Below are 23,774 nucleotides of genomic sequence, written 5' to 3'. Positions count from 1 at the left end.
TTTTTTTTCTTTTTAGTGGGGCAGGGGGTAGGGAGACAGGCCTCATATAGTCCTAGCTGGCCTTAAACTCACCATCCAGGCTGGAGTCCCGAGATTACAAACTTAAGCACCAGGTCCAGTTCACATGGTGCTGAGGATCATGCGCAAGGCCTCAGGAATGCTAGGCAAGCACTTTGCCAAATAAGCTGTATCCCCAGCCCCCAAATTTGGAATTTCTGGGCAATTCAGATCTTAGGTCTTTGATGAGGTTGCTCAACTTGCCTGTTACTATTATTCCAAACCAAGTGGCTTCAGAGCTGCCAGCATTACATCAGGTAACCAGTGTTATCTTCATGCCTGTAACTTCTACAATTTCCCTGAGACTTGTAAGACTTATGGTATAAATTATAAATCATAAACTATTTATCTTCTCAAACTCTTAGGACATTATTCCAATGCAGTCTTACCTCTAAAACAAATGCATCTTTTTTCCCATGTGAAAGGTCTAATTCTGTAACTTCATCAGAACTTTCTGACTGCGATCTTAAAAGTCTTGAGCGCTGTCTAGGTTCTGGGATGGGTGACCCTAGAATCTCTTCAGGTACCTCCTGAAAGACATGCAATTATGGAGGCTAAAGTTTTGTTTGGTTTTCAAGTTTTATATTAATAGGCAGCTTCCTGGGGAGAAAAAAAAAAACCCACACAGTACATTCAGGGAACTCTATATTTAAGTTTAACCTTTCGGATTATAGAAGACACAGATATTTTCTTTTATCTATAAAAGCTGACATCTAGTGCACAGACAGGGAACTACTCCAGGCTACAAGTATCTCTATATACTGTATGTCTTTTCTATGAAGAATCTCAAAGTACGATTGGCTGTATAAAGATTTAACAATTTTCCAGGAAAGAGCACTACTTTTTCACAGCCTTTCTTATCCAGTAGCAATTTTTAAAGCTCTAACACAGTTAAATGTGAAGAATAGGAAATGTATGTGTATATGACAAGACAATACATACATATACAAATGCATGTACAAGATATACAATTTATAATGCTAAAAAACCTTCAGTGGCAACAAAACTGGTCTTCTACAATCAGTGTCTGATGGTATCATCCTGCATGGTAACAGCCAATGACCTGGGCTGCAGTGTGACAAAAGGCAAAGCCTGCTACTGATGTATCAGAAACTTCCTTTACAAAAATGAGGGTTATAACAGAGGTTTTCCAAAATGGCATGTTAAATGTTCACTGCTGGTGTGTGCCTAAGGAAAAAGGCAAGCAGTGCAGTTCAAAGCTACCTGTGGAGTACCGTCACACACGCTCACATTATGCATAGAACCTGCCTTGCACACATCTAAGAGGATGTCATTATAAAGCACGAAAGATGAAAAAAGGATGCAACTCTTAAGCATCTAACTACAAACTAAATGAGGAATGCATGTAAGGCAGCAGTTCTGGTGGTTTTTCGGTTTTTTTGTTTTGTTTTGTTTTGTTTTTTTCACTAAATACAAGACACTTCTTCTTGGGATTGTGTGTTTTGAATTCTGTGACTGCCTCTGTTTGCTACTAAATGGTAACACTTTGGTATTTGGTATATTTAAGTCTCATATGTTAGGTTTTTACCACTAGTATTATTATTTTAAAAGTTTCTCTTACTTTGATACCACATATCTTAATAAAATTTGAACATCAAATATTTTCAATTTACTGAGGAAAATCCAGTAAGAACAGTCAGTTAGGGCTATCTTCCTAAGTGAAGGAACACTGGTCCACATTTCTATTTTAATATTAAGAGATATTGTCTAGATAATGTCTAAAGAGATATTCTGGATTAAGAGATTAAGAGCACACAGTTCTCTTGCAGAGGATCCCATCACCTGTAAATAGAAGTTTATGTCCCACCAGCAACTCCCAAATGCTAGGCAGCTGTTTTCCAAATTGTCACATAAAGGCTTATATTAATTACCAATGCTCAGCTGGTAGCTGAGGCTTATTACTAACTAGCTCTCATGCTTAAATTAACCCATAATTCTTATCTATGTTTAGTCACATGGCCTGGTACCTTTTCTCAGTATGGCATTCTCATCTTGTTTCCTCTGCATCTGGCTGGTGACTCCTGACTCCGCCCTTCCTCTTCCCAGCATTCTTAGTTTGGTCTCTCTGCCTACACTTCCTGCCTGGCTACTGGCCAATCAGCATTTTATTAAACCAACTCAAGTGATGAATCTTTACAGTGTACAAGAGGATTATTCCATAGTATTTCCTCCTTTTTGTCTAATTAAAAAGGAAGGTTTTAACTTTAACATAGTAAAATTATATACAACAAAAACATTTATTAAGTAAGAATTACAGTAACACTATCTAATCCATTTGCATTTGGCAAAATTAGAGAAAATAATTATCTATCTTACCTTGGTGAGTCTAAAGTTTTGTGTCTAATTTACTTTCTATTATAACTAAGAAAAGCTATAATTATAACTATTTAGTCTTCAACTCCATCAAAGACCCAGAAGGATAAAATGTTACCTAATGACAGGGACATCAGGCTGCTCTACACTTCCTGTTTACTCAGGTAATATTATATCCTTCTCAGGTCTCTGATGGAGTTGAAGACTAGATAGTTATAGTTTTCCTTGTTACCAGACTCAGAAAAGAAACTCACTAAAGAGGTGTAAAGTGTATGAGGTTAGGAGACAAAAAAAGATAGTTTCGGTTTGGTAATAATAGGATAGAAAGTGAATTAGGTACAACACTCTGGAATCACCAAGATAGGACAGATAATGGAGTATTTTTTTTCTGAATTTGTCAAATGCTAATGGACTAGACATTGTTAATGTAATTATTGCCTATATATATTTGTATATAGTTATTGTACTTATTGTATATAGTTTTTCTATGTTAGTTAAAACCTTCACTTTTTCTTTAGACACAAATTGAAAAATGTGTGATATTTTGTTTGTGTTCTGACAAATAAAGCTTGCCTGGAGATGAGAAGGCAGAACTTGCTAGCCACTAGTTAACCATAGAGGTCAGGCAATGGTGGCTCACACCTTTAATCCTAGCACAATCAGAAGAAGGAGACAGGAAAATAAAGTGGGTCAAGACAGGATCTCAAAGTCTGAGGATTCAGAAAGCTAAGAAGTGACCGTGGCTGTTCCTTTGCTTCTCTGATCTTTCAGCTTTTATCCCAATATCTGATTCCTGGTTTTATTTGATAAGACTACTTGGGATCACGCTTCAGTCACCTTTGTCAGGTAGCTAATAACCACCTGTAACTCCAGCTCCAGGAAATCTAACACTCTCTCTAGCCTCTGCAAGCACATGCACTCACATGCATATACTGCTGCCCCCCCATATATACATAACAAAAATAAAATCTATAGTTTAATATTAACATATTAAAAGATGGGTACAGAATGATTGCTATACAAAATTTAAAATGTGAACAGTGGCATGGTAATGAACCCTGGGTATCAACTTTTAAAAATAAAGACAATAAAATACTTAGTGTCTGAAGTAAGGAAAGACATACTGGAATAAAATCCACACCTGCTGAAATTTTAAAAATCATAAGAGATTTTCTTCTTCCTCAAAAACCCAAGTTGTGTGAAAGAAAGAGCAACTCAATGCTCACTGGGTAAAGTAACTTAATTTGTATTCTTATTAAGTACATCTCCAAGGGGCTCTTACAGCCATCCCTCAGTATTCATGGACCCCATGGATATTAAAATATGTGGGTGCTTAAGTAAGCTTCACAAGATGACATAGAATCTGCACATAACTTACACACAACTTGCTGTGTGTGCTTTAATTATTTTGTAGAAATGGAGGTCAAATCTAGGGCCTATCACATGCTAGGCCAATGTTCTACATTGACACTTGGCAGGCAGTGTGGCTGCAGAGCACATGAAGGAAAGTCTCTCCAGTGGGCGATCGGGATGGAGTCACATAGGCAGTCAACAGTGAAAGAGCAGCTGGCACCACTGGAACCAACAAACAGAAACGACATGGAGCTCCAGCGTAGCTTCACTGAACCCAAAAGGCATAAACACAGTAAGTGCATGTTCAAATACCAAAACATAATTACAAAAGGAAAACAATGTACTGCAAACATTATTCAGCAAGGGTTATGATAGCTTTTTAAGACTATTTTTCAGATATTAATATAGTAACATATCAGCATTTCATTGCTTTTAAGTTTCAAGTCACTGTCCAACAGAAACAAAGCAAGTGACACTAGATAATAAAGAGCTCATCAAATCCCTGAGCTCTCAGTTATCTTCACCACTTTTCTCCAAGAACATGACAAAAGATATAAATGAAGTGAGTGAGAATTCTGGAGCAGTATTTTAGAAGACCAGCCCAACTAGAATTATGTATAAAATGACTAAAACATTACTCAAACAGTATTCCTTTTTGGAAGTTGTTATTATCTGAAACTTATAAAAAGATAGTTTCATTGTAACTGCAGTACATTTCTTTTCATTCAGTGATGGGAATGTTGTTCTGTATTCTGTGAATATGTATTGCTCTGATTTGGTTGATACATAAAATGCTGATTGGCCAGTAGCCAGGCAGGAAGTATAGGCGGAATAAGCAGACAAGGAGAATTCTGGGAAGGAAAAACAGAACTGAGAAGGAAACGCCAACCTACCATCGAGGGAGCAGCATGTAATGGCACACAGGTAAAGCCACAGAAAACATGGCAACATATAGATTAACAGAAATGGGCTGAGTTTAAGTGTAAAAGCTGGTCAGTAGTAAGCCTAAGCTAATGGCCAAGCAGTTTTAATTAATATAAGCTTCTGAGTGATTATTTTATAAGTGGCTATATGGTCTGTGGGGCTGGGCAGGACCAGAGAAAACTTCAGCTACAAATGGCCCCCAACAGCTCGAGTTTTCACTTACAAACTGAGAATACTCAATAAGCAATTCTAAATGGAGCCAAAAACAGGTTCCTGCTTCATGTCTCATATAGGTGGCCACAACATGTGGGCTGAGTTAAATCAATGTGTATATTTTAAAGTTATCTTGATTTCAAAATTAATGTCTAAGGATATGTTGCTTTGGAAAAGAGGTTCTGCTTTTGTTTCCACAGAAGATGAGAACCTGTGGATTGCTTCTAGGCTAATATGGTTTGATCAGCCAAGACCCCTTGAAAGGTTTCAATGACACCATGGCCCAGATCATCCAACATCCAAAATCAACTTCAAGGCAACTGGCTCAGAGAATACAGCATCACAGAACACTCCAGTCAAGACTTGATCATAATTCTTAATTTTCTCAGGATCCTCATTAGATTGTCAGTACCTTCATCTAGCAAGAAGTAGTATGAGAAGTGATGCCCAAATTTCTAAATATTGTTTATAAATGTTTATTTTTATTTAAAGCAGGTTGATTATGAATGCAACCTCTTTCTAAAGAAGAAAAGGGGATATTATAGATATGATAGGATAAAGAATAACAGCTTGTTTAAAATGTTTTCAATGCTATGGATTTTAGTTTATTGATACAAATTTAAAGTTAATTTTGTTATACTGTATTATATTTCTACTCTTGTTTAAGGTATTATGTTTGTGCAGCTCATTTAAATTCTAATGGGTAATTAAGAAATACAGATTAATAATTAGTCTTCTATGATAGTCAAACTTATAGTCATGTTAGTTTTCTAGATATACATATACATATATATATATATATATATATATAAAATTCAGTTAGGTAGGTAATCTTCAAACACTTCAAAGACCTACAGAATATGGCATTTAAAATGTTTTAAAAACTTAGACATTCTGGACAGTGAGACATGTCTGCCCCTGGCAGGACCTATTTGCTTCAGAGAGGAGAATGGGCATCAAAGACACTCCATATGGAATTTATCTTCTTGACAAAAATAGCCATTTGGACAAGAAACTGTTCTTGCCTGGAATGCTTAACAAAATGCTGTATTGACTGGACATGCAGGACCCAAAGAAAGGTGACCACTGAACTTTGCAAGGCAAAATGGTCCTTCAGGTTCCTGTTTCGTAGAGGAAACTGCCAGACATTCTACAGGACACAGAGAGAAGTGACTGAGAGACTCTAGGACTGTGGGCTGAAGATGGATGCCCCAACGTTACAGAGGAACTTTGGGTAACTGTCCAGGAAGGCACCTGTCTCTGTCATTCTAGATTTTTGGAAGTTGCTTACAATGTTCTTCCTGTTTACTTAGGTAATATTATATCCTTCTGAGGTATTCGATGCAGTTGAAGACTAGATAGTTATAATTTTCCTTAACCTTAGACTCACAAATATAGGATAGATAAAAATTTTTCCTTTAATTTTACAAAATACAAATAGACTAAATATTGTAACTGTAATTCTTGCTTGATAACTATTTTGTTATACATAATTTTACCATGTTGAAGTTAAAACCTTCCTTTTAAATAGAAAGAAAAGAGGAAATGATGGGAATGTCATTTTGTATGCTATGAATGTATTGCTCTGATTTGCTTGATAAATAAAACACTGATTGGCCAGTAGCCAGGCTGGAAGTATAGGCAGAGAATTCTGGGAAGGAAAAACAGAACTGAGAAGAAAACGCCAGCCTACTGTCCAGGGAGCAGCATGTAATGGCACATAGGTAAAGCCATGGAACACGTGGTGACATATAGATTAACAGAAATGAGCTGAGTTTAAGTGTAAGAGCTAGTCAGTGGTAGCCTTGAGCTAATGGCCGAGCAGTTTTAATTAATATAAGCTTCTGAGTGATTATTTTATAAGCAGCTATATGGTCTGTGGGGCTGGCCAGGACCAGAGAAAACTAAGCTACAATTCAGACTATGACTGAAGGCATCTGTAGTGTGTGACAGTGTGATGCAGCTACAAGCTTGGCGAGCTTGACTATGGCAAGAATGGCAAGCACCCTGAAAGAAGGAGCAGTCGCTGAGACATCCCTGCTACTGCACTTTCACACTAAGCAATCTTTTTTACCAAAAGGGATCTGTTTCCTTTTTTTCTCATGAAGGGTCTCACTCTGCAGCCCAGGCTGGCCTCAAACACACAGCAATTGTTCTGCTTCAGCTTCCCAAGGGCTGGGATTACAGATGTCAATCAATATGCCAGCCAAAAAAGAGCATTTTAAACCACTTACATAACAACCATTTAACAAATATTTACTGAGAGGCTAGTATTTTAAAGAGACCTTTCTATGCCAAGAAACACAGCTGTAATGGAGTTTTACTCTACAGGTCACAATAGGCAAGAGAAAAATGTTTAAACCCTTTGGGTATGTACAAAAGTCAAGCATGTGAACATGCACACACACATAAACTTAGAGCACACCCACATGGGTATCTCAGGAAACAAACAGAGGAAGCGACAAGAAGCAACACTTGAAAGGAGAGTTGCACCTTGTCCATCGATGTCAGAGGAGTCACATCCAAATGCAGATGCTTAATCAAAGATAGTAGGGAAGGTGGAGAACGTTTATGTCCAAAATAAGATCCCCTCCAAACACGCTGCATCCACCTAACTGCTACACTCACCATGCAGGCTCTATTCACTTACCGGAGGATTGATTTCATACAGTTCTTTGTTTCTGGCAATCGTGTCATTTATTTTCTTCTGCATGTGGGAGATGTGCTGCTCATAGGAGCCGTCATTAGGGGTCTTCCCAGCAATCTGGATACCACCGGGTGTTGGTAAAGCTGCTAAGTAGACCCCTGTGGCCGACTTGTGAAAGTAACAGGGATATAATCAGACGGAACATCAAATGACAATGGCTTCAAGTTCCCTACCTAGGAATGCGCACTTCACTCTGTACAAAAGACACATGGCCAGGGCATGTCTGTAAGAACACACAAAAACACTCTGCTAACAGGTGTTGGTCTACCCAGGGAGGTTCCTAAGTATATGGAAAACAACTGTGAAAGGGGACCTGTAAGTAACCAACTATAGCTTTTAAAGCTTTTGCCTCATTATATTTAAAAAAAAAAAAAAAAGCTGAAATCTGAGCTATTTGGGTAAGAGAATATGATGTTCTAGGTAAGTCTGTGCTTTCTTTGTGAGTTCCAGGCCAGTCTGGGCTATATATACCTTAGCAAAAAGAAAAAAGTTACTAAAACAGTTTTACCACCAATGAGTAGACAGTCTGCCTTTAGAAGGGCAACAACAAAGGAGAAGCGCTGCAATCACATATAGAAAGGATGAGGTACGAAATGCGAGCAGCCTCATCCCTGCGTCTTATTCTCCCACTTACTCCATAGTCACCAACAGAAACAATTTATCTGACACATTTATTTTACTATTTAACAGTGACAATTTCTCATTCTACAGCAGTCACTCTACATTATGAGTATTGGGAAACGATGGGAACTATAAAGCAAGATAAAATCTGCACGTGCATGTGTGTTTAAGCTATCACAAGCAGAGCAAAAGGTAAAGAAATCTAAGCATTAAGGTAGTGTAGAGGCACATGCCTGGAATCCCAGATCTTGAGAGGTAGAGCCAAGAGAATTGGAAATTCAAGACCAGCCTCAGCTACATAATAAGTCCAAGATCAACCTGGGCTCTATAAAACTGTATCTCAAAAAGAGCAAAAAGAGGGCTGGAAAAATGTCAAGGAAAGGCATCCTCTGCCAAGCGTGATGACCTGAGTTCCATCCATGCAACCCACATGGTAGAAAGGGAGAAGTCACTTCCACAGGTTGTCCTTTGGTCCCTACATGTGCACCGTGGTCTGTGCATCATGGGGTGCACATACACACAAATAAATATGAAACGGCAACAAGAGCAAAAAAAGAAGCATTAAAGTGAAGGCATGGGAAACAGGAGAGGCAGTTCTTTCAACTTCGGATATTTGTATATTTAATCCATCAACTGTCAACTTTTCGACATTCTATAATGATGTCTACACATCATCTGAAACTGGTTCTAGACAGTAGTCTTCCAGAATGTAATCAGCATAGCCATAACTTAGCTCCTCATATCCACCACTAAGGAGCCCTGCCAAGCCTTAATATCACCTAAATACTTCTGCTCCATTCGCTGACTGATGACACACAACAGCCTTGAATTGCAGAACCAGATGGGCCTGGGTTTGAAACCACTAACAGCACATACAACCCTGTCACTCTGGAATGCCAGCCTGTGGCAGCACTGTCTTCTCCTCTTAAGTGACACCCAGCAGGGGCTCCTATGTCAGCCATCACGGAAGCTAGCTTTTGGATCATAAGACTTGGGTGCACATAGTGCAGCAGCACAGGAAATGGCAGGTGGCTGTAAATGGCATCACTAGGAAACACAAAAGCACTACCTGGAGCAGGCCTTAGGTTACATCAATGCCAAAAACTAATCAATTCACCACAATCACATAATGATTTCCTACATACGAAAATGTACAGCTGAGAATGATGGTGTGTTCCTGCAGATACAGCACTCAGGAGGGTGAAGCAGAAGGATCATGATTTTGAGGCCAGCATGTATTAGCAAGAACCCTCCTCAAAATTTAAAAAATTAAATAAAATTTTCATACTTGTACTAATAAAAATAGGAAATGAAATAGGAAATAATTTTGCATCTTAACTATAAAATTTTATAGAGAAAAGACTAGAATATCCATAGATTTTATAAGTTAAATACTTCTACATGTCTTTAAAATATGGCATTAAGGCCGGGGGGGAGGGGGGGAGTGGCACACGACTTTAATCCCAGCACTCAGGAGGCAGAGCCCGGTGGATCTCTGTGAGTTTGAGGCCAGCCTGGACTATCAAGTGAGTTCCAGGAAAGGCGCAAAGCTACACAGAGAAACCCTGTCTCGAAAAACCAAAAAAAAAAAAAAAAAAAAAAAAAAAAAAAAAAAAAAAAAAAAAGAATTAAAATTTGAAAGCTGCCAACACACAGGTGAAAATCCTGTAAATGTCAACAGCCCAAAATATGAAAATACAATAACAGAGTTCAGATCATTGGTTTCAACTCAATAAACTAAGAATAATAACTTTTAGACTGATCACAATCCCTTAAAACCATGTAAAAGTCAGTCACCAGACTCACTTCCTAAAGTGTCTCCAACCATTAAAGGCTGGATGTCTGCTTCTTTAGCTAAGTCTACTTTTGTTTGCTTATTCTTCTGAGAAAGGTCCTTGCTGTGTGGCCCAGGCAGGCCTTGATCTTCTGATCCCTGCCTCAGATGCCTACATGACTATAAGAGTGCATCACCACATCTGGCTATGCTGTTTCTTGGACTGTAAGGATGAATGACCACATCTGGCTATGCTGTTTCTTGGACTATAAGGATGCACGACCACATCTGGCTATGCTGTTTCTTGGACTATAAGGCTACACAACCACATCTGGCTATGCTGTTTCTTGGACTGTAAGGATGCACGACCACATCTGGCTATGCTAATCTTTATATAATCCTCTGAATCCCACACAATACACTCTACAGCTACAGAACTGACAAAAGACATGTAAAAGCTTCTCAACTCACCGCTAAGCCCATCAACATGTTTTCACCCACTGTGATCTGAATTCTTAGTCCAAACAAAGCATTCATTCCTTTGAGTTTAAGCTTGTTCATCAACTGAGTGTGGACTTCATACTCCATAAATGGCAGGAGATTACTGATAGCTGTAGCATTGGCTTCTGCCTGGGCTTTCTTTTTTAAGCGACACAACCTACAAAGGAGAATAATTCTGTCAGCGTACAGTATTCCTGGTACCATCCTAAGAAATGTCCAGATGGGGATCTGGTTCAGTGGAAGACTTCTTTAGATTTTTGATGTCTTGGGTCCAATCTCCAGCACCAATGAGAAACCGAAAAGACTCCCTAAAAGGATGCTTAGTAAAACACTAGTCTCAAACATATTTGCTCTACTGTAATCTGTTGCTTTGCCATTTTTGTCACTAGGTGTGTTTTTACTGAAAGTTGTAGTTCAATTACACAGAAATTTAAAACCCCAGTGTCTCAAGAAATAAAATAATTAATGAGCAGAACCACTATATAATTAAAAATCTTAGGTTCCAGGGCTGGAAAGATGGCTCAGCAGTTAAGAACACTGGCTGCTATTCCAGAAAACCAGATTTCAAGTCCGCGCACCCACATAGCAGCTCACAACCATCTCAAACTCCAGTTCTAAGGGATCTGATGCCCTCTTCTGGTCTCTGCAGGCACCAGATATGCACATGGTGTGCATGCATATATCTATGCAGGCAGGCAAAGCACCCACACACATAAAATTTTTAAAAATCTTAGGTTCCATAACTGTGTGTGATAGGGAATAGATGAATAGCTGAGAGGAACAGTAGGTTATGCACACAAGTTATCTGAGTATCTATTATGTAACAAAAAGCCTTTAAAAGGACCATACTTAGATCAACACATACTCATAAACAATAATGACAGTCAGAAGACATTGATAAAGGCACTGTGCTAAGAAAACACTTGCAACATTAAAGTAAACACATTTTCAGACAAACAAAAACAAACATTCATCACCAACAGATCATCAAAATATACTAAAGGATATATACTTAGAGAGAAAGGGAGATAATCCCTGAGGGAAGCAGAAGATAGAAGAGGAAAAACACCAAATAGAATAGAAACATATCTTTGTGAGATGGATAAGGCTGAAAGCACTGGGCCATGTCTTAAGCAAAGAAAGAGCTGTGATATGCACAGAGAGCACTCTGGCCAGAGGAAACCTGACCCTTAAACTCCAAACTGGAAGGTGATGATATGCAGGCCCAGAGCCAAACAAGAAACACCACAGTAGCTAGGTGAAGAGCTCACCAAAAATCCACATATATAAACTCCAGCCCTTTGTTTAAATAAATGAAAGTTTGCTTACAACCTCCCAGAGTCTGTGTCACTGACTCTGCGTCTACCCACCCCCCAACCCCACCCTACCCCACCATCCTAGGGAGCAGAAACAGCAAGACCCCAGCTGCAGAGCCAGGAACATCTTAGAACAAAACTCAACGTAACTTTGGAATTAAGCTGAGTGTGAAAGTTAAGAGAACAATACCAACAATTCCCTGAACATGTATGGGGTGCTGTTTACTCACAGAGATGAGCAGGAAGTAGGGGACCATCAGTTCAACTGGAACAATGTGAGACATATATGTCTTATATGTGCTCACAGGCATAAACATAGCATACATACCTATAAGTTGACAGAGGATCCAAACCCATGGCTCCCATTAGGATGAGTCAACTGACTGAAGAGCATTCACTATATTCAGATAAAGACTCAGTGTGACACTGTAAAATCAAAGGAGTCTCAAAGAGAAAAGGACCAAGTGTTTCACTACCACTGAAGTTTCAAAGTGAGGACAGAAATACCCAAGGGACCAGGGAACCTGGCAGCTGTTGGTGACCTAGACACTTTGTGGGGGAACAGCCCTCACACTTATTTACCAGGAACTCTTGAGGAATGAGGGATAAGAGACTTAGTCAGAAATAGAGAGGGAGAAACAAAGAGAAAACACAGGATAGACTTGGGTGAGCCTGGATCTTTATCTACCAGCCCAGAACTTTATTCCAAAGGTCTATTTATAAAAATGCCAAGGGGTGGAGCAAAAGATCTCCCCCTTGCTAGTTAGACCCTTACAAACACCTGGTACCTGGGCCCATGGTCCAATCAACCTCCCATGCAGTCCTGCTGGATACAGCCACTAGGCTCCAACAACACTTAAAGCTCTTTGCTTTAAGTGCCACACTGTAGGATGTCCTATTCTAATGCTGAACAGCTGAGTGCCATGTGAAAGAAACAGTATGAAACACAATTCTAAAAAAAAAAAAAAAAAAAAAAAAAAAAAAAAAAAAAAAAAAAAAAACCAAAACTAAACACCTAGTTCAAAAATATCAGAGGTCTCTAAAGCAGTTGATGTTTAGCCACATTCCAAGCCAGTAGAAAAGTTAATGCATGCATATAATAAAAGCTTGTACAACAGAATTGTAGAATATTATTTTAAGATGTATTATATTTGTTTGTGCTGTGGAACATTTGTTTAGTGATGCAAAGATGTGTTGCATTCTTTTATGTTGTACTTGTTTAACTCTATGACACTGTGTATCTTTGCCTGATAAAACACCTGGTGATCTAGTAAAGCGCTGAACAATAGTGAGGCAGGAGAAAAGGACAGGCAGGGCTGGTAGGCAGAGAGAATAGAGGAGAAATCTGGAAGAAAGAATAAGAGAACAAATGGAGGATATCAGGGGCCAGCCACCCAGCCACCCAGCCACCCAGCCAGCCAGCCAGCCAGCCAGCCACAGAGTAAGGGTGAAAGTTAAGACTTACAGAAGTAAGAAAAGGAAAAGGCCCAGAGGCAAAAGGTAGATAGGTTAATTTAAGTTAAAAGCTTGCTAAAACAAGCCAAGCTAAGGCCGGGCATTTAAAATTAAGAATAAGCCTCCATGTATATTTACTTGGGAGCTGGGTGGTGGGCCCCCAACAAAAGAGCTAAAGAGCCAGAAGAGTAAAAAGCAAAAACAACCAACAACACAGAATTGAAACATTAAAGAAGTTCTTGAGTGTTATAGAGAGTGCTTTTTTTGTCAGCTGTATAAGGGCTAAAGACAAAGTTCAAATAGAATTGCCCAGTTGGTCCAGGATCAAACATGTCAGACACAACAGGTATTGTACAATGGGTTTATGACTCTGTACCTCATGGTTTTTCAGAGACATCAGATACAGTTTTCACAAACATACCTTGCCTGAATAAGACAACCTTTTCCAACAACGACTGCATCAGTGGGCAGGTCTATTGTTGTAAAGAGAACATCAGGGACTTTTTGTTTCCTACAGTTGTAACAATATGTGAGATGAGCTGGAAACGGCATGTTTAGTTCATCATACGGTATATGGCAGAATCCACAGCCCACAGGCAAATTTTCTTCAATCCTATGTAAATATATTTAGAAAATAATTAGGCACTCTACTCAAGATCCAATACCTAGTCATCCTTAAAAAAAAAAAAAATAGCAAACAAGTGTCATAGAGCATTTCTAAAATATCTATGACATTTAAACAGTATATATTACATACATAATATCTGTGTATAAACCCATACAACTTATACCAGAGCAGTGGGAATACTGCTGTGACTGATAAATTGCTAGCAACCATGAAATCAGAGCTATTACTAGTCCTCTAAGGAAAAAAAGAGTCATGTTATACTAATCCTGTTTGCTCATTTGCCATAATGTGACAGAGATGACTTCTGATGCAAAAATTAGGCGAGTGAATATTATAAAAACAGAAGGATCGATAGCAAGGGTAGCATTTCCCTAATGGTTAGCAAATACAAACACACACACATACCAAGCAAACAAAGAATAACAACTCTGGGTTGCCCACGGGAACTGAATGGTAAGATATTACTGAAGACACCATATGCTTTGGTTGCAGGACACATAGATACCAAGCTAGAACTGACCTGCAAACCTTCACCCACCCTGCCAACCAGCTCACAGAATACTAAGTGATATTCTGCCTTCTGGAGGAAAGTATTACCCAGTAGTGGAGCCTGTGAATTACAACACCAAAATGTCAGGCAAAATGTGGTACAATTGTGGCATGATTACTGTTAGTAACCAACTGCTTTCTGATTGGATTTGAAGCCCACTCCATAAGAAAGAACTCATACCTAGGACTAGTCAGGAGCCCATGGCTGGAGAGGTCAGAGAGCCAATCGAGGAACCTACTGTTGTCTTGCTAAATGGACATGGTGTCAAACTGCCTTCTAAACACTTACATTTACATCCATAAATGAATACTGGTCTTAGCCTCCTTCAGAGAAGCTTCTATCGCAGTGGGTAGTGGTTAAAGCAGAGACTCACATGTACAAGTGCTGAGAGCAAGTGTCTCAATGTTGAGTGCTGAGCCCTAAACAAAACATCTGTATAAGCCCCGCTGTGGTCAGGGGGCACTGCAGAAGCAAGGGCGGAAAGAATTACGAACCCAGGAGGCTGGGGAGGAGTGCTGTGGAACACTGTCTTCTGTAAATGACATGACCATTTACTCATGAACACACAGCCGCTGTAGTTACCTACACAAGATCTGCACAAAACAGGGACCACTAACATCCCATCGTGCATGAGGGAGGAGACCCTGAGACCCACTCCTGTTTGAGGCTACTGATATATAGATAGCTAATGGCTGCTGAGGGAGGAAGAACTGTCTTCGGTGGAGTGGTCACTGGTATGTTGTCCGTGCTCCAGGAAGTAATTTCCAACCCACGTTCCTAGAGGCAACCCTAATTAAATTCACTGGGACAGAGAAAGACATGAAGCAGAGGGGACCTGTTGGGGACAAGAGGTGTTCCAGTGGGAGCAAAAGGGTGATGAGAGATGGTAACGGATGACAAAATGACCATAATACACTAAACACATGTGTGAAATTACCAAAGAACAAAACGTAAGAATTATGGGAAATTTTTAACAACAAAAAGTGTTTGAGATGAAAAAACAGTATTAAAAAAAGGTATACACTAAGATTTCTTATTTCTAGTAACTACTTTAACATTCCTAAAAGGCCAAAAGACCTACTTCATATGACATACATATAACAAATAAACCCACAACCATCCCATTCACTGCAAGCAGTTCATAAACAGTGTGACTCCACACCAGTTACTTAACCCATCACAGCCTCTTCTATAAAACCGGAGTGACTATTTTGAAACTTTTTTTGGGTTTTCTTGTAAAATTAAGAAAGCTACAACTAAATATACCTACCTTGCAAACATAATCGCCTCCTGACAGATGTAAATGCAAGACTATTTAACCTGAATCAGCTAGGATACCACATCAGCCTGCTAAGCCACAACTGACCTCTTCTTTGAATTACCATTTATTTGAACTCAGGAGGATAACTTAAGTAGAACCATTTTTACTTAAGCACTCTGCACAGATTTGAGTATCTACAGCAAAATCACCAATCACAAAAATCAGAGCAGTATATTTATAAAAACATTTGAAACAAGAAGTACAGAAGGAATGTTCTCTGAATACTGAGATTAAGGGATCATTTATCATTTTTCTTTCTATTCTGATGTCAAATTATGTCTAGTATGCACTAATAATCCCATGAGTGTGGAGGGATCTGGTGAGAGTAGCCAGCAGTAAAGGGAGTTGCCACCCAGTCTGACCACTTGAGTTCGATCCCTGGGACCCACACGGTGGAAGGAAAGAGCTCACAACACATACAAGTTGTCTTCTGACTACTACCCACATGGCATGGCATGTGTGCAATACACACACACACACACACACACACACACACACACACGCACGCACGCATGCAAAAGATGTTTTAAAAATATTTTTTAGAATTTGCTATACCCTTCTAAACCACAAAGCAAATACCAAGGACGTTTTGGAAAACTTATCAAATTAGGTTTCTAAGACACTGGGGATGTAGCTCAGTGGCAAAGCACTTGCTGAACATAACAAAATCCTAAATTTAACCACCAGTCATCTTCTACCTTACTCAAGAATGCAGTTAGATGGAGATGTCCCTGAGGCACAGCAGACTGTAGCCTGCCCAGCAAGCATATGCCCTGGTTCATTCCTCCGCCCAGGAGCTACACTATGCATCAGGCAAGTCCCTCAGTAGTATAGTCCAATTTCTGAACAATGTCCCCGACTTTGAAGGCTCTAGAATATAGAATGGCTGATATCCATTCAAAAGACACTAAGGTCCTCTTATTTACCAATGCTAGCATATCATTCTACATTATTTCCTCTTGCAAAGTTATACTTAATTGGAACATAGAGGACTTTCATATTTTTTCCTTAATTTATATAATTAAGTTATTTTTATCACAGTAGATGCCAATATTAAGCTAATAATTCTAATATATTTAAATATATTTACTTACATACATATCGGATAGTGTCATCTGTTGATAAAAACATTTTTTACATTCATAGACATTAACAGTTTAAAGGTTACAATAATTCAGTAAGTTAAAAGTAAGCTAATCTGCCGGGCGGTGGTGGCGCACGCCTTTAATCCCAGCACTCGGGAGGCAGAGCCAGGCGGATCTCTGTGAGTTCGAGGCCAGCCTGGGCTACCAAGTGAGTTCCAGGAAAGTCGCAAAGCTACACAGAGAAACCCTGTCTCGAAAAACAAAAACAAAAAAAAAAAAAAAAAAAAAAAAAAGTAAGCTAATCTTACCTAACACTTTCATTTTCCATTTCACATGTATTAAAGTTATTTTTCTTTAAGCTTTTAAGCAGTTCAGCACAATACAGTAAGTGCTTTTCTTGTTTTGTGAAAGAGGAATTTATGAAAATGAATTCTGTTTGTGAGGTCGAGACAAAAAGAGAAAAATTAAGTAAAAGGAATTAAAAGTGTACCCTTGCAATCCTTCTGCTGTTAGTTCCACATAGACTTCATTCAGACACCAAAGATGATGTGTAAGACAGAATGTTGTGGGATACTCGTGCACTGTGTAAAAATGTATTTCTGTGATTGGTGTAAATAAAAGCTGAATGGCCAAAAACTAGGAAGAAGTTAGGTGGGACTTCCAGGGACAGAGAGGACTCTGGGAAGAAGGGAAGAGACACCAGGAGACAAGGAGAAGAAACAGGAGGTGTAAGATGGAAGAGAGGTAATGCCACATGATAGAATGTAGATTAATATTAAATGGGTTAATTAAAGTTATAAGAGCTAGTTAGAAACAAGCTAAACTATAGTCTGAGCTTTCATAATTAATAAGAAGTCTCTGTGTAGTTATCTGCAGGCTAGCTACAAAGGCAGAATCCTGCACATCGATTACTAAGTGCCTGGTACTGGCTATGACACTCCCCAACTACCGGCCAATTACACAGAAAACTCTCCCAAGCTGAGACTTAGGAGTCCACCTCTCCCTTCTGCTTAGGAAAAAAGTTGTGACAACCTCTGATCCAAAGAGCCCTCCACAGTGCCTTCCTGCAGAAACCGTGGGTTCAGTACAGCTGCCGTGCCAGATGCCGATAAAATACAGACTTCTTCACTAGAAAAGAGAAAGAAAAACACAGGTTAACATTCCCAACAATAAACCTTCAGAAAACACTAAATATCAAGAGTGACAAATTGAGTCCAAGTCAGACAGTCCCATATGTTAGATAGTATCTGAAGACCACGTCCCTAAACCTAGGGCAGAAACATAAGCAAAGCACATATCAAATGCAGAGGGCAAAAACTGCTGCAAATTAAAAATTGAAAAAGATAAATTAACAGTAATAGCTTCCTAAAAGATTAAATAGTTCATACTGTAAATCTAGTAACAAGCTACCAAACTATATTACTCTAAAAGTCTCTGAACCTCTATTAAAATTATTCTAAAAGTACAACTATGAAAATTATCTATAGTGCTATAGTTTCATCTGAATTAGAATCACAAAAGTATCTAAAACAGTACCAAAATATATTAAATGAAACAAAGTGTATCATTCATATGTGTGATATATGTATGTATATTGTATATATGTATGTATATCACAGTAGATGCCAATATTAAGCTAATAATTCTAATATATTTAAATATATTTACTTACATACACATTGGATAGTGTCATATAGTTTCTGTCATATATACATATATATGACAGAAAACTTATTTTAAAAGGAATTCTTTTAAATTCTTCATTACAAATTGCCTGTCTTAAAAGCAAAAATAATTAGGCAATAACAGATGTAATTGCTGAGTGGTATCACCCACAGCAAACTTCATCAGGCTAGTCTTCAACCACTTCGACTCTTGCCTCCAGCACGCTCCACATGTGCGTGTCCTCTCCAGAATCCACACATGCCTCTTCTCTGCATTTGTGTCATTCATGTTCATTCTCCATGGCTTAGTGCAAGCGTCAGTCATCACTGACACTTTTAAATGACAGTACACTGATATTCCATTTCCACTAACTTTCCTACCCTATTTCAGACTTCTGGTCCTCGGGGATCCTGAAGCATACTGGGATATCTCAACAATAAAACTTACTTCTCCAACAGAATGTATATTTCAATGCAAAAATCATGTCATAACCATCAAATCCTTCAGACATAAAAGCATATGGCACTAAACAAGGTAGCACTTCCTACCAGGGAGCAAGGTAGAGTAGTTACACTAAGCCGGCAGTTAACAAGAGCAAAAAAGCTACTACAGAGGCTGGAGAGATGACTCAGTAGTTAAGAGCACTTGGTGCTCTTGCAGAGGACCCAGGTATGAGCCCCACTACCCAAAGGGTAGCTCACAATCACCTATAACTCCTGTTCCAGGGCATCCAACAGGCACACACATAGTATATATACATGCTTGCAGGCAAAACATTCCTACACATAAAGAAATAAATCTTAAAAAAGAAAAAAAAATCTATTCTGTGGTAATAGAAAGGTTTAAAGGTAGAATTATGGCTGGAAACAGCAAAAAAAAAAAAAAAACACAAAATAATAAATAGCATGGCTTAATGACTTTTCTCTGACAGTAATGGTCAACACACGAGCAGAGAGTCTGGTAGTAAGAATTATGCAGATAGCCGGGCGGTGGTGGCGCATGCCTTTAATCCCAGCACTTGGGAGGCAGAGCCAGGCGGATCTCTGTGAGTTCGAGGCCAGCCTGGGCTACCAAGTGAGTTCCAGGAAAAGGCGCAAAGCTACAGAGAGAAACCCTGTCTCGAAAAACAAAAAAAAGAAAAGAACTATGCAGAGCAGACAGACAGACAGCACAGGGTCAAATGGCTCTTAATGACCACAATGATCAACTTTCTAGAGGGGCATGAAGATGGGGTTCAAGGATAGTAAAATAGCCAAAGCCAAAGAAAAATATATGTGCCTAAGATAACAGGGTCAAAACTGAGTATAAAGGAGCAAGTGGTAATGGTGGGAAAACATTAGGTTCTAATCTGAGAGTAAAATTTCATAATTTCAAATTTTTAAAATGGTTTCAATGGATCCATCAACAAGTCCAAAACATACTCAAAAGTGGCAATAGAAGACTTAACAACAAGAAAGGCTGATTCTAGCTGCAAGGAGGGAGAGCTGACACCTGACCAGGGCAGAAGGACAACTGGAGACAGGAAGCCATCAGCAGAGAGCATGGCTCTGGGCACAGCGGAGAGACGGTGCAGGTGAAAAGGTACGAAGAAAAGAACCCAAAATACGAAAGCCCCTCCCCAACTTAGCAGTTAGGTAGGAGTGTTTCACTAGCAAGAAAGTGTCCCATTCCAGCTTATGAATGAAAGCACAGTGGCTTTGCTTTTTTCTTTATAGAAGGTCTAGGTAGCTCTTGGCTGGTCTGGAATTCACTATGTTGCCCAGGCTGGCCTCAAACTCACTGAAAGACCTCTGCCTCCCAAGTGCTGGGATTAAGGCTGCCTGAAGACTAACTAGAGACAGTTGGCAATTCATTTACAAGACACCTACAGCTCCCTCCAAATGTCCCACTGGAAGGAGTCAGCAGAATCAGCAACTGAAGTACCACAGGCCAAGGACTACTAAGTAGGTGTGCCAGTTATACACTCGTATGACCCTTCAAAGCTCAGGACAGTTTGTATCCTCATTTTAACAGGTAAGCCGAGACTCTCGAGTTTACAGAGATCAGGTGTGCAGGAGGCACCTAGAACCTTATTGGATACACTCAAGGCCCAGCTGGCCCCCGAACTGTGCTCCTCTTCTCAGATGTGCATCACATCTCTCCCCGCTCACAAGACAAGCCCATCACAGTGTCAGGAAATCCAAGCAGCCATTTACCAGATGCTAGTTGACTCGCTGTAGCCCACTACAGCATGGCAGCCTAAGGCTTTAGCATGTGACTTTATCTCTTGTCTGATTTCTGCCCACCATGCATCTCGAGTTTCTGGTTCATCTGAAAAATAAAGTTTAAGTCAATTGACCACTTCACAGCACATTATACATTAACATGACATGTCTGCAGTAAGCCTGACTCTAGAGAGGAAGTACCACCCCATTCTTTACACTTCCCCTTTGTGAAAGTGCTGACTGCACACAAGAATCAAGATGGAGCTCTGCAACTTGACTGCTAGGACAGCCCACTCTGCTCTACTAGCTTTACCACTTCAAGGGACACTTGCAGGGCATTTATTTCAGTATAACGACATGTATTTTAAGAGCTATAACTTAAAATGGAGGACTCAACTTTCCAGATTCCAATCTGGTTTATTTGTTTGACTGATTTTGGGGATAGCATCTCCTATAGCTCAGGCTGGATTCAAACTCACTAAGTAGCTGAGGATAACCTTGATCTGATCCTTCTGCCTCCACCTTCTGAATGCTAGGGTCACAGGCATGTGCCATCACACCAGCTCAGATAATAAACTGAGAGGCACATTGTGTCTCATTTCACTGAATGAATAACTTATATGTCTTACTCATAAATCTGATTTAAATTGTGATTTCATATTCTATCATCTACTTTTATGATTCACTACATTCTGAGTTCTTCCCAAGGTAGAGATTCACCAATATTTATAAATGGTATAAAAGCTTTATTTGCCATTCTTTCATAAAGATGTAAGTCCTAGGGCAGAGTAAAAGGGTATAAGAGGACAAGCTAATCTAAAAAGAAAAAAAATTGAGGGGGGTCAGAAAAAGAAAGTACATTTAAAAGGTTAACACAAATAATTTGGTTGATAAGGGAAGGGAAAATTTCAAACACATAATTATAAACTCCATACATGGCCTGTGACTTCAAAAGTAGATGATGGGCATGGTGACCTGTGGCTGAAGTTGTGGCTACTTGCGAAGCTGGACCCATGAGTTTAAAACTAGCCTGGTCAACAAAGTAGGGTTTCTGTCTCTACCATAACAAAGACTGCTTAGGGACTAGGGATCAGCTAAGTGGTACGGGCAGCATGTAGAGGCACTGGGTTCACCCCAGTCACAGGGAACTCTAACATCCCTTGTAATGGGGCAGCATGGATGGAGGAGTGGCCACATGCTTCTTAATCACCTGCATTTTGCAAGTGAGTAAGCACTGCAAGTGAAACCCAGTCTCCACGTGTGTGCAAGGCAAAGGTGTGAGACTCAAAAGTGGACTGTAACAACGAGTGTATCCTGACTGGTTTCTTGGTGTGGTCACCGCCCATGTGGGAGGACTCTGAAAGCTTAACTAGAGTATAAAGCTAAGCTCTCACTGTACATTTGTACACAAAAGGTGCAACTAGTACAAAAAACCAAGCAAATACCACTTTCTATTTTTACAAAGCCGTTATATCAAATGCTCAGCAGAGTTTTTAAAATAAATGAAGTGGAAGTATACTCACTGGTAGAATAGAGAAAAGAGAAAAGAAGGAAAGGTTAAGAAGTGTGTTAGAACCCACATCCCTGTGATGAGTGTGTCTCCTCCGCAAGGAAGGGACAGCAAGGGGAGAGATGAGGAGGTAAATGTCAGCCAGCTCTTGATTAAGTCTGGGGTTAGAGACAGAGCTACCCTAAAACTTTCCTTCAGAGGAAAAGGAAGAGGCGCAGACTTGAGGAAACTGGGGAAAGATGAAAGTGCAAGATAAAGGAAAGAAGAAAGAACAGACGGGCTCCGTCTCATACTATGAACTGAGAGCCACAGAAACATTCAGGTGGCCATCTGCATCACCAGCCATTACAAACCTGCTCTCACACTCCTGGCTGAAATGAAAACACTGAGCGTCTGTACTCACTTCAGCAAGCAAGAGACGCATGTCTGTTTGGTGTTTGCTTTGTTTGGGATAGGACTTGCCTAAGTTGCCTCAAACTCACTATAGAGATCAAACTGCTGGAACTTGCTGCAATTCTCTGTCTCAGCCGCCCCAGTGCTAGGATTATGCCTGGCTGGACATGTGTGCTTGTATGTTAATTTAAACATCCATGTAACCTTATCCTTTCCCAAAAGGAAATTATAGAAGAGAACAAACTATTACCTATGTAGTATTCTCATCTATCAAATTATTTATATTTCTAAGAAAATAAGTATTACAAATAGAAATAATTTTGTCTAGAAAATAATTGTTTTGCTAAAACACTGTATCAAATAAGTCAAGCTTTTCTCAAACTCATGAATGGAATTTGCTATTTACTTTTTGAATCACTATAGAAGTTTGAACTATTTTCTAAGGCAATTATCGTATGCCGTGTTAAAAAAAAAAGTTTTCTCACAGTAGACTCACCTTATCTGTACCACGAGTAACACATGGTAGATTCCCTGTTTTTAAAAAAGGGTTTTATAGGCAGCAATCTACAACATCATTTTAAAAATAATGAAATGGAGGGAGCTAGTTATTTTAAGCTTGAAATGTATTTGTTTAGAAATGCCCAGCATGTTGAAATGGAGAAATATTAACAGTTCCCTTGAGGTATGTGTAACCACGTAGAATACATTATTGCACATCACACTTACCTGGGTATAAATAACATAAAACAACAGATAGTTAAATCAAAGCCATGGAAGAAAAAGTGGCTGATTACACCTTGAAGAGAGCAGGAGAGAGAGCGAGCTGACTGAGCGCAAGTGCAGCATTCATACCCCTCAGGCAAGCTCACAAGCAGCCTTCATTTTGACACAGCCACACAAGTGCATGAGATGCCAGTACTACACTTAGCAAAGTATTGACGAGTGTAAAAAGCTACTTCTATGACATGGGCACCGAGGAAGCAAATGGCATGTGTCCACACTCTGGAAAATGTTCCATTTGGTTTGGGCTAAAGCAAAAGCTAAGGAACAAAGGGTTTGCAAAGCAGATTTGGCAAACAGGAGCCAGGAACGGTGATGTTTTGGCGCATGCTCGGGTCAGGTGAAAGCATGGACTGAAAACTATGGCAGCTCACTGAAATGGT

The 23,774-nt window shown here is 39.5% G+C and overlaps 1 protein-coding gene across 1 annotated transcript in view; it reads right to left on the bottom strand.

Annotated features, from left to right (window-relative positions):
- Positions 1-23,774, bottom strand: part of C2cd5 (C2 calcium dependent domain containing 5) — a 104,245-nt gene that overhangs the window by 29,261 nt on the left and 51,210 nt on the right. The window contains exons 14-19 of the mRNA XM_037204318.1: positions 20,700-20,814; positions 17,872-17,967; positions 13,677-13,868; positions 10,455-10,641; positions 7,532-7,696; positions 414-587 (exon numbers count right to left, since the gene is read on the bottom strand). Of these exons, the coding sequence (XP_037060213.1) occupies positions 414-587; positions 7,532-7,696; positions 10,455-10,641; positions 13,677-13,868; positions 17,872-17,967; positions 20,700-20,814 (929 nt within the window). The remainder of the gene's footprint in view (positions 1-413; positions 588-7,531; positions 7,697-10,454; positions 10,642-13,676; positions 13,869-17,871; positions 17,968-20,699; positions 20,815-23,774) is intronic.

Source organism: Peromyscus leucopus, chromosome 3, assembly GCF_004664715.2.
Source record: "Peromyscus leucopus breed LL Stock chromosome 3, UCI_PerLeu_2.1, whole genome shotgun sequence".
In the NCBI taxonomy this organism is placed as follows: domain Eukaryota; kingdom Metazoa; phylum Chordata; class Mammalia; order Rodentia; family Cricetidae; genus Peromyscus; species Peromyscus leucopus.
This window is presented reverse-complemented; position numbering and strand designations above follow the sequence as displayed.